Below are 11,156 nucleotides of genomic sequence, written 5' to 3'. Positions count from 1 at the left end.
TCAGCACAGCACAGCCAGGGAGCTGCTGGAGCAGGGCCAGAGGAGGCCACAGCCATGCTGGGAGGGCTGGAAGCCCTCTGCTGGGAGGCCAGGCTGGGAGAGTTGGGGGTGTTCAGCCTGGAGAAGAGAAGGCTCCAGGGAGACCTTCTGGTGACCTTTCAGGACTTAAAGGGGCTGAGAAGAAAGCTGGGGACAGACTTGTGAGCAAGTCCTGTGGTGACAGGACGAGGGGGGATGGTTTGCAACTCAAAGAGGGAGACAGACCACATACAGGGAAGAAACTTTTCATGCTGAGTAGGGTGAGACCTTGGCCCAGGTTGCCCAGAGAGGAGGAAGATGCTCAGTCCCTGGAACCAACCCAGGTCAGTGTGAATGGGGCTCTGAGCAACCTGGTCCCTGCAGGTATCCCTGCTGGCTGCAGGGGGCTCAGAGTCAGATGCTCTTTAAGGTCCCTTCCAACCCAAACCCACCCTATGAAGATCATAGGATCATCACAGGATATTAGGGGTTGGAGGGGACCTTCACAGGTCACCAAGTCCAACCTCCCTGCCAGAGCAGGACCGTAGAATCCAGCGCAGGTCGCACAGGAACACATCCAGATGGAGCTCGAAAGCCTCCAGAGAAGGAGGCTCCACAACCCCGCACAAACCCCACAGCCCCCTTTGGGCAGAGCACAGGCACCCGGAGCCCTGCTGCAAGCTCTGCTGGGGGGCAAGCAGAGGCAGTTCCAGCAGCAGGAGGGACCACGGAGGGACCACTCCTGTCCCCCCCCTTCTATGCCTGCTGGACCCCCCCCTTCCCCCCGGTGCAGCAGCAAAGCAGCAGAGCCATTGGTGGGAGGCTGGGAGAACTTTATCGGATCCTCCCCTTCCTCTCCCTCCCCAGGCAGTTGGTTGTTGGCTTTTTTTTTTTTTTTTTTTGAGAGGGTTTGTTCCCAACTTTCCAGAAGTTTCTTCCCGGCCCCTTATATATCCCCTCCGCGGGACCGGGAGGTGTACAGGGCAGCGGAGCAAAGCGACCTGCAAAGCCCCACAGGTAAGGGGTTCTGGGGGGGGCACAGGATGGGGCAGCAAGACCTCTGCCAGCCACAGGGATGTGGCCAAGCTGAGACTGCAGCGGACTGGAGGGAGGTGAGGGGTGGTATTTTGTGTGGGGGGGGGGGGGTCCTGCATGCTCCTGACTGGCCCCCATAAGGCAGGAAAGTTGGGGAAGGGAGAGGGATAATGTATGGGGGTGGGGGGGAAGGGATTACAGGGGGGGTTTGTTGCTTTGGGGTGGGTTGAAGGGGGGGATATGGGGAGGGTAGAGTCTGCCCCACGAGCTGGGTCAGGTTTGGGAGAGGGGACAGTAAATATCACCTCCCCACCCCCACCCAACACCTCCAGTTTGCTAGAGAAAGTTGCAGCGAAGCTGCACCCTGGTGAAACTTGAAGGAGGTGAGGAAAGAGAGGAAGAAGGAGGGGGATAAAGATGGTCTAAAGTGGTCCTGGAGCAGCTCTCGCTGGACAAAACCTCCAGCCCCTGCTCCTGCTCAGCCTGGGAGCCTCCGGGACCCTGGGCCAGCAGCCCAGCACAGGAGGGAGAGGTCTCACTGCAGCCTCCCCACGACAAGAATCTGCCTGCTTTAACGAAGTGCCACATCCCTCTGCTGACATGGGAGTGGGGGCCTTTTGTTTTTTGGCTTGCAAGTCTCCATCCTGTGGCTTTTGTCTTGGTCCTGTGGCTTTCGCCTTGGTCAGGGGAGAAATAAGTCTTCAAAGGGTTGTGTGCCTCTGTCTGGTTGTCTTGGGGTGATGGCATCTCCAAATCCTGCCAGGAGAGAGGGTATCCAGCAGCCCCCAAGGAGATCTGTGGGATGCCACGTTGGCACTGGATGTCCCCTTGCAGGGCTGGGCTGCAGGAATGCAGAAGGGGATGTTGCTGGTTGTGCATTCCCCTAAATCCCTCCTTTTTTTTTCCTTCTATTTTTTTCTCTCTTTTGTTGTTGTTGTTGTTTTTTCCCCATCCTGGTTTCTGAATTCCTGAATAAATCTCAGCCCTAATCCAAGGATGAGCAAAGTTTCTCTTGTCTCACCACCGTGAGCTGAGTCACTCCTCATAGCCCAGGCATTCCTGGCCAAATTTCTCTCAAGTAATTATTTTTTTAAATTATTAATTTTTTAAATTTTATTTTAAACTGTGGATGTTTGAGCAGTGTTGCTCCCCCAGAGAACTACTCCATGTATCTGTTTTCTTTCAGAATGAAAAAGGCAAACGTTGACCTCACTATGAAAGAGTTTCAAGGTATCTTTAGAAGGGGAAAAAGGGAAGAGAAACAAAAAAGAAAGAAGTAAATGAAGGGGGATGGGGAGGGAAAGAATTTTAAAAAGGGGAAGAAAAAAGGAATAAAAAGAAGGAATTAAAGGCAAAGAAAAAAGAATTAAAAGGCAAAAAAGGAATAATAAGGAAAGAAAAAAGAATAATAAGGAAAGAAAAAAGAATAATAAGGAAAGAAAAAAGAATAATAAAGAAAAAAGAATAATAAGGAAAGAAAAAAGAATAATAAAGAAAAAAGAATAATAAGGAAAGAAAAAAGAATAATAAAGAAAAAAGAATAATAAGGAAAGAAAAAAGGAACTAAAAAAAAAGGAAAAAAATAATAAAAAAGGAAAGAAAAGGGAATTAGAAAAGAAAAAGAAAAAAAGGATTTATAAAATTAAGAGGAATTTTTATAAAAGGAATTCTTAAAAAAGAAATTTAAAAAAAAGGAAAAAGGAATTTTTAAAAAAGGAAAGGAAAAAGGAATTTAAAAGAAAAAAGAAAAACGGAAAGAATGAAAGGGGGGAAAAAAGGAATAAAAAAGGAAAAGAAAAAAAACCCTCTCAGATTTTTAAACTGCTCCTTGTACCTTAAAAGTGCACCAAGGGTGACTTTCGGAGCCTGCTGCACAAAGCTGCTGCTCTGTAGGTGGCTGGGATGGTGCAGCCCTTCAACGGAAGGGTTGTTCCCAAAAGGATTTTAGGAGACCAGCTGCCTGCCTCCGCCGGAGGCTGCGGAATTCGCCTCCCCGGCGCAGCGGCTGCGCACTCTCCCTGCGTGCTTCCTCCCCTATGTAATCCCAGAGGGCCCTTCGCTTCCTGCTCCCTTGCCTTTAACCCTGAAGCTGCCCAGTTGCAGCCCTATCCCTGTCTCCCCCATGCCTAGAAGGAGGGTGGAGAGGAGAAGAGCAAAGGAAGGAAACTTCTCTGTAGGCTTGTGGAGGAAGGTGGAATTTAAGCCCTCGAGGAGCTGCCAGCAGGAAGGTTTGCTGTGAGCGGGGGGAGGTCAGGGAGGGAGGGAAGGGTTTGGGGACAGGTCGTGGGATGAGCTCCAAGGAACTCTTGGGCATGGTGTTTAGGGCTGGTCAGGCTGCAGGTTTATCAAAGCCCTGGGGAGGGCTGTACCTACCTTGTGATGAGATGCAGCTACCTCATGCATGAATGTGTTTAAAAGCTGTGGAGATGTGGTGCTTGGGGATACCACATATTGGGCTGCATCCAAAGCAGCATTCCCAGGAGATCCAGAGACCTGATCCTGCCACTTTGCTCTGCTCTGGGGAGACCTTACCTGGAGTGCTGTGTATAGGTTTGGAGCCCTCAACACAGGAAGGACATGGACCTGATGGAGCAGGTCCAGAGGAGGGCCAAGAAAATGCTCAGGGCTTGGAGCAGCTCTGCTGTGAGGCCAGGCTGAGGGAGCTGGGGGTGTTCAGCCTGGAGAAGAGGAGGATCCAAGGGAGACCTAATAGCAACCTTCCAGTACCTGAAGGGTGCTACAAGAAGGCTGCAGAGAGACTGTTTGTAAAGGCCTGCAGGGACAGGAGGAGAGGCAATGGCTTCAAACTAGGAACAGATTTAGATTGGATGCTAGGAACAAGTTCCATGAGGGTGGTGGAACACTGGAACAGCTTGCCCAGAGAGAGGTGGTTGAGGTCCCATCCCCGGAGATATTGAAGGTGAGGCTGGACAGGGCTCTGGGCAGTCTGATCTAGTTGAGGATGTCCCTGCTGAGTGCAGAGGGGGTTGGACTGGATGACCTCTGGAGGTCTTTTCCAACCCAGACCCTTCTATGATTCTGTGGCTTTGTGCTGGACTTGGTTGGACTCGATGGTCTTAAAGGTCTTTTCCAACTTAAATTCTATGTTTCTCAGAATGCATTGGGAAGGAGCTGAGGGCAGAGCTGGGGGTCCACCACCCTCCCCTGTCCCAGTACCTCCCTAGCAGGGCTGTGCTGTAGAGGTAAAACTTAAGTCAGAGCTTAGCAGACAGTGTGGGATCTGCTCTGCCTTTGCTTGGTGGAAGCTCTTGCACTCCATCTAGAGTCTGAGAACGCTGAGCATGTGGGTACCGAGCTGGGGGTCCCCAGGGAGGACCACCCCCCTGCACCCTGACTGAGATAGCCCCTGGATTGGCAGGCAGCACTGTGCTGTGTGGCCCCTGGGCAGGAGAAACAGCTCACTTCTAGCCTGTCCTTGACCAGGGCAGGGGTTTGACCTGCTCATTTGGGCTCAGGCAGAGGGTGGTTTTGGTTGGAAGAGATCTTCAAGATCATCCAGTTCCACCCTCCCTGCCATGGGCAGTAACACCTCCACTTAAACCAGGTTGCTCAAAGCTCCATCCAGCCTGGCTTTGAACACTTCTAGGGAAAGGGCATCCCCAACTGATCTGGGCAACCTATTCCAGGGTCTCACCACCTTCATAGTGAAGGATTTCTTCTTTCTATCTAGTCTAAATCTACCCTCTTTCAATTTGAAGCCATTACCCTTTGTCCTATGAAGATCATATCAGAAGCACTTGTTGCTTCCATCCCCCAGATCCCTCTCCTTAAATCATTTACTGTCCATGAACATACAGCAATAGAATAAAACTGCTTTAAAAGCAAGTTTTCAGTCCAAAAGCTCAGGCTTTGTGTGCCAGAGTGCAGCCTGGACTCCTGAAGATTAATTGTTGCTCAGAGAAAAGCCCCAGGGTGGACTTGGGATCGTTGCATCGCCCCCCACCAAGTGAAGCACTGATGGAGTTGTCTTGGCCATCACTGGAGCCCAGGAGTGACTTTCCTTGAAGGAGCCCCTGGGGGGGGTCTGTGAATGCTCCAGGAAGGGCTCTAATCACAGTGTCATAGTACATCAGAGGTTGGAAAGGACCTGCAGAGATCATCCAGTCCAACCTCCCTGCCAGAGCAGCATCACCCAGGGGAGTCTGCACAGGAATGCATCCAGCTGGGGTTGGAAAGGCTCCAGAGAAGGAGACTCCACAACCCCCCTGGGCAGCCTGCTCCAGGGCTCTGTCACCCTCACACCAAAGAAGTTTCTCCTCATGTTGAGCTGAAATCTTCTCTGTTCAAGTTTGTCTCCATTGCTCCTTGGCTTATTGCTGTGCAGCACCCAAAGGAGCCTGGCCCCCTCCCCTTGACACCCACCCCTCACACATTGAGAGACATTGATCAGATCCCCTCTCAGCCTTCTCTTCTCCACACTAAACAGCCCCAGGCCTCTCAGCCTCTCTTCCCAGGGGAGATGCTCAAGTCCCCTAAGCATCCTCCTGCCTCTCCCTTGGACTCTCTCCAGCAGCTCTCTGTCTCTCTTCAACTGGGGAGCCCCAAACTGGACACAGGATTGCAGCTGTGCTCTCAGCAGGGCAGAGCAGAGCAGAGGGGGAGCAGAACCTCCCCAGCCCTGCTGCCCACACTTTTCTTGCTGCCCCCCAGGATGCCATTGGCTCTCTTGGCCACAAGGGCACATTGCTGTCCCATGCAGAACTTGCTGCCCACCACCACTCCAAGGTCTTTCTCTGTGGAGCTGTTCTCCAGCAGGGCAGCCTCTAACCTGTCCTGGTGCCTGTTGTTAATCCTGCTGACGTTCAGCTCTCCTTGCCCAGCAGGTCCTCAGAGGTGTCGGGCACCCCTGAAGCCATGTGGCCAACCCTGGTGCTGGCTCTCTGCAGCCTGGCCGCCGCCGCCGTGCCCTCGGAGGACAGGAAGCTGAGCGCCAAGGCGACGACGCTGGCCGACCGCAGCACCACCCTGGCCTTCAACCTCTACCACACCATGGCCAAGGACAAGAACACGGAGAACATCCTGCTGTCCCCCGTGGTGGTGGCCTCTTCCCTGGGGCTGGTGTCCCTGGGGGGCAAGGCCACCACCGCCTCCCAAGCCAAGGCGGTGCTGAGCGCCGACAAGCTGAAGGACGAGGAGGTGCACAGCGGCTTGGCCGAGCTGCTGAGCGAGCTGAGCAACAGCACCGCCCGCAACGTCACCTGGAAGATGGGCAGCCGCCTCTACGGCCCTGCCTCCATCACCTTCGCCGAGGACTTCGTCAAGAGCAGCAAGAAGCACTACAACTACGAGCACTCCAAGATCAACTTCCGCGACAAGAGGAGCGCCCTCAAGTCCATCAACGAGTGGGCGGCGCAGACCACGGACGGGAAGCTGCCCGAGGTCACCAAGGACGTGGAGCAAACGGACGGAGCCCTCATCATCAACGCCATGTTCTTCAAACGTAGGTGCAGGCAGGGCTGGCCGGGGCACAGGGTGTGAGCCAAGGGGGGTTTCAGGCAGGGCACCCCAAGGCTTGGCTTCAGCCCCAAGGATCTGACTGACAGGAGTGATCCAAGGTTTTCATCCAAGTGATCCAAGGTTTTCATCCAAGTGACCCCAAACCCTGGCCAGAGCCCCGAGTATGTGACTGACACGAGTGATCCAAGCTGTTCAGCCAAGTGATCCAGGGTTTTCATCCAGGTGACCCCAAAGCCTGCCCTGAGCCCTGTGCAGAGCAGCCCAAATAATGACCCAAGTGATCCAGGGTTTTCATCCAAGTGATCCAAGCTTTTCATCCAAGTGACCCCAAAGCTTGCCCTGAGCCCCATGTAGAGCAGCCCAGATAAGGATCCGAATGACCTGAGTGATCCAAGTTTTTAATCCAAGTGACCCCCAGGCCTGGCCTGAGCCCCAAGTATCCAAGTGACACAAATGATCCAAGGTTTTCATCCAAGTGACCCCAAAGCCTAGCCTGAGCCCTGTGTAGAGCAGCCCAAATAATGACTCAAGTGATCCAGGTTTTTAATCCAAGTGATCCAAGGTTTTCATCCTAGTGACCCCAAAGCCTGGCCAGAGCCCCAAGTACGTGACTGACACGAGTGATCCAAGCTGTTCATCCAAGTGATCCAGGGTTTTAATCCCAAGTGACCGCGAAACCTAGCCTGAGCCCCAAGTCTTCAAATGACCCAAGTGATGCATGTTTTTAACCCAAGTGACCCCAAAACCTGGCCTAAGCCCGGTGTAGAGCAGCTGAAGTAAAGACCCAAGTGATCCAGGGTTTTCATCCAAGCAATCCAAGGTTTTCATCCAAGTGACCCCAAAGCCTAGCCTGAGACCTGTGTAGAGCAGCCCAAATAATGACCCAAGTGATCCAGGTTTTTAATCCAAGTGATCCAGGTTTTCATTCAAGTGACCCCAAAGCCTGCCCTGAGCCCCATGTAGAGCAGCCCAAATAATGCCCCAAGTGATCCAGGGTTTTCATCCAATGATCCAAGGTTTTCACCCAAGTGACCCCAAAGCCTAGCCTGAGCCGCAAGTATCCAAATGACCCAAGTGATGCAAGTTTTTAATCCAAGTGACCCCAAAACCTGGCCTGAACCCCATGTAGAGCTGCCCAAATAATGACCCAAGTGGTGCAGATTTTTAATCCAAGTGACCCCAAAACCTGGCCTGAACCCCATGTAGAGCTGCCCAAATAATGACCCAAGTGGTGCAGATTTTTAATCCAAGTGACCCCAAAACCTGGCCTGAACCCCATGTAGAGCTGCCCAAATAATGACCCAAGTGATGCAGATTTTTAATCGAAGTGACCCCAAAACCTGGCCTGAACCCCATGTAGAGCTGCCCAAATAATGACCCAAGTGATGCAGATTTTTAATCCAAGTGACCCTAAAGCCTAGCCTGAGCCCCATGTAGAGCAGCCCAAATAGTGATCCAAGTTATTAATCTAAGTGACCCCAAAGCCTGGCCTGAGCTTCATGTAGAGCAGCCCAGATAGTGATTCAAGTTGTTAATCCAAGTGACCCCAAAGCCTGGCCTGAGCCCCACCTAAAGCAGTCCAGATCAGGAAGGTGAACACATCTTAGGTCTGCTGGGGACTCGCTCTTCATCCTTCTTCTTCTTCAGGGCAAGCAGATGGGAACCATGCCTGGGATTCCCAGGAGCCATTCCTTCCCTCTTCTCACAAGGTGAATTTCTCTCTCCTGCAGCTCACTGGGATGAGAAGTTCCACCATAAGATGGTGGACAACCGTGGCTTCATGGTGAGCCGTTCCTACACCGTGGGTGTCCCCATGATGCACCGCACAGGTGAGCTGCAAGCCTCCTGCCCTTGCATCAACACCACCTGAAGTTCTGCTCTCTGCTGCTCCCTTTGGCCCAGTTTTCCACCACCTGTTTCTCAAGATTGTTTTTTGAGGGAGGGTGACCAGGGTGTTGCTGGTTCTGCTGATTCAGTCCTTCTGTGACCATGTTTCCTACTGGGTGCTTGGCTGTTGGGATCAAATCCCAGCTCATTGCTCAAGTGAGCTGCAGGTTTGAGTTGTGTCCAGCTCTTGGGTCAGTTCCCAAAACATAGGATCACAGGATGTTAGGGGTTGGAAGGACCTCTGAAAAGCATCAAGTCCAACCCCCCTACCAGAGCAGGACCATAGAATCCAGCACAGGTCACACAGGAACACATCCAGATGGGGCTGGAAAGTCTCCAGAGCAGGAGACTCCATAATCTCTCTGGGAAGCCTTTTCCAGGGCTCTGTGACCCTTGCAGTGAAGAAGTTCCTCCTCATGTTGAGGTGGAACCTCCTGTGCTGGAGTTTCCATCTATTGCCCCTTGTCCTGTCACAGGGCACAGTGAGCAGAGCCTGTCCCATCCTTCCTGACACTCTCAGATACTTATAGACATTGATCAGATCCCCTCTCAGTCTTCTCCTCTCCAGACTAACCAGCCCCAGGGGTCTCAGCCTCTCCTCCCCAGGCAGTGCTCCAGTCCCTTCAGCATCCTTGTAGCCCTCCCCTGGGACTCTCTCCAGCAGATCCCTGTCCCTCTTGAACTGGGGAGCCCAGAACTGAATGCAGCATTCCAGGTGAAGTCTCACCAGAGCAAAATAGAGGGGGAGGAAAACCTGCCACAACCTGCTGGACATACTCCTCTTAATGTCCTAACTTGTGTCCCATGCTGGTCAGGGAAAGCCCAGGGTGAATTCACAAGAAGGTTGTGGGAAGCTTTCCCCCTCCTCCACATCCCACCATTTCCTGCTTCTGATTTCAAGGTCTCTACAATTACTATGATGATGAGACAGAGAAGCTGCAGGTGGTAGAGATGCCACTGGCTCACAAGCTCTCCACCATGATCTTCATCATGCCAAACCACGTGGAGCCCCTGGAGAGGGTGGAGAAACTGCTCAACAGGGAGCAGCTAAAGACCTGGGCTAGCAAGATGAAGAAGAGATCAGTAGCCATCTCGCTGCCTAAAGTTGTCCTGGAAGTCAGCCATGACCTGCAGGTAGGTACAGGAGGTCCTTAGAGAGGACATTTGGGCCTCACAGTTCTTTGGGGTGGAAGAGAAAACAGTGGGGGTTGAGGGTTTCTCTGTGACTGCCATCCTTTGCCAGCAGCTAATCTAATTATAGTTTGGAGGTGGAGCCAGAAGGTGGAGGGAGAGGATTCTCCCCATCTGCTCAGCTCTGCTGAGACCCCACCTGGGGTACTGTGTCCAGTTCTGGAGTCTCTATTCCATGAAGGATCTGGAGGTGCTGGAAGGTGTCCAGAGAAGGGTCACCAGGATAGGCAGAGGGCTGGAGCTGCTCTCCTATGAGGAATGGCTGAGAGAGTTAGGACTATTCTGTCTGGAGAAGAAGAAAGCCCCAAGGAGACCTTCTTGTGGCCTTCCAGTATCTGAAGGGGACTACAAGAAAGCTGAGGAGGGACTTTTGAGGGTGTCAGGGAGTGATAGGACTGGGGGGAATGGAGCAAAACTAGGAGTGGGGAGATTCAGATTGGATGTTAGGAAGAAGTTCCCCATGAGGGTGGTGAGACACTGGCACAGGTTGCCCAGGGAGGTGGTGGAAGCCTCATCCCTGGAGGTTTTTGCAGCCAGGCTGGATGTGACTGTGAGCAACCCTCATAGGTTGGACTTGTTGATCTCTGAGGTCTTTTCCAACCTTGTTGCTTCTATGATTTTATGAACCTGCTCTAATGTGAGGTGTCCCTGCCCATGGCAGGGGTGTTGGAACTGGCTGATCCTTGAGATCCCTTCCAGCCCTGACAACTCTGTGATTCATTAACCGCTGCTCCACCGCCTTCAGGAGGGATGCTGACCTCTTCTGTTCTTTCTCTTCTCCTCTAGAAACACCTGGCTGACCTGGGCCTGACAGAAGCAATTGACAAGTCCAAAGCTGACCTGTCCAAGATCTCTGGCAAGAAAGACCTTTACCTGTCCAACGTCTTCCACGCCGCCGCCCTCGAGTGGGACACGGAGGGGAACCCTTACGACGCCGACATCTACGGCCGAGAGGAGATGAGGAACCCCAAGCTCTTCTATGCTGACCACCCCTTCATCTTCATGATCAAGGACACTAAAACCAACTCCATTCTCTTCATTGGCAGGCTTGTGAGGCCCAAAGGAGACAAGATGCGTGATGAGTTGTAGTGAGGTTTTGCAGGGGGGTGGTGGTAGGGGGGAGGGGAGGGTGGAGAAGAAGAAGGTTTTGTTTTGGCAGAGCTTTGGGTTGGTTGTTGGTTGGTTTGGTTTTGGTTTGGTTTGGTCTGGTTTTGGTGGGGTTTTTTTGGTTTGGTTTTTTTTTTTTTTAAGTGGGGACTTTCAAACAAAGGGGGAAACACTTCTTTTGTATCCTTCTGGAACCATGGGTGCTATTCAGACCAGGGTGCAATGGTGATGAGGAACCAGCAGAACACTTTACCTCACCCCAAAACAAACACAAAGAAACACAAACACTTGATTGCACAAACCCACCCTCCAGAGAGAGAGAGAGAAACCAGGGGAGCCTTGGCACAAGAGGGTCACCAGGAGTTGGAAGGGAAGCAGCCTGCACTGTCTCAGCTGAGATGTTCAGGATGATGCCTGGGCTCCTCCTCCAGCACTTGTTA

At 52.4% G+C, this 11,156-nt stretch overlaps 1 protein-coding gene across 1 annotated transcript; it reads left to right on the top strand.

The window, feature by feature from the left end:
• The first annotated feature begins 5,928 nt into the window (after window positions 1–5,928).
• SERPINH1 (serpin family H member 1) lies at window positions 5,929–10,698 on the top strand. The gene is made up of 4 exons (XM_054386126.1): window positions 5,929–6,514; window positions 8,262–8,360; window positions 9,320–9,552; window positions 10,396–10,698. Exons 1-4 carry the CDS (start codon window positions 5,929–5,931, stop codon window positions 10,696–10,698), a joined length of 1,221 nt encoding a protein of 406 aa, XP_054242101.1.
• The last annotated feature ends 458 nt before the right edge of the window (window positions 10,699–11,156 follow it).

This window comes from Indicator indicator, chromosome 1 (genome assembly GCF_027791375.1).
Source record: "Indicator indicator isolate 239-I01 chromosome 1, UM_Iind_1.1, whole genome shotgun sequence".
In the NCBI taxonomy this organism is placed as follows: domain Eukaryota; kingdom Metazoa; phylum Chordata; class Aves; order Piciformes; family Indicatoridae; genus Indicator; species Indicator indicator.
The sequence above is the reverse complement of the archived record's forward strand: the minus strand, read 5'-3'. Positions and strand labels throughout refer to the sequence as shown.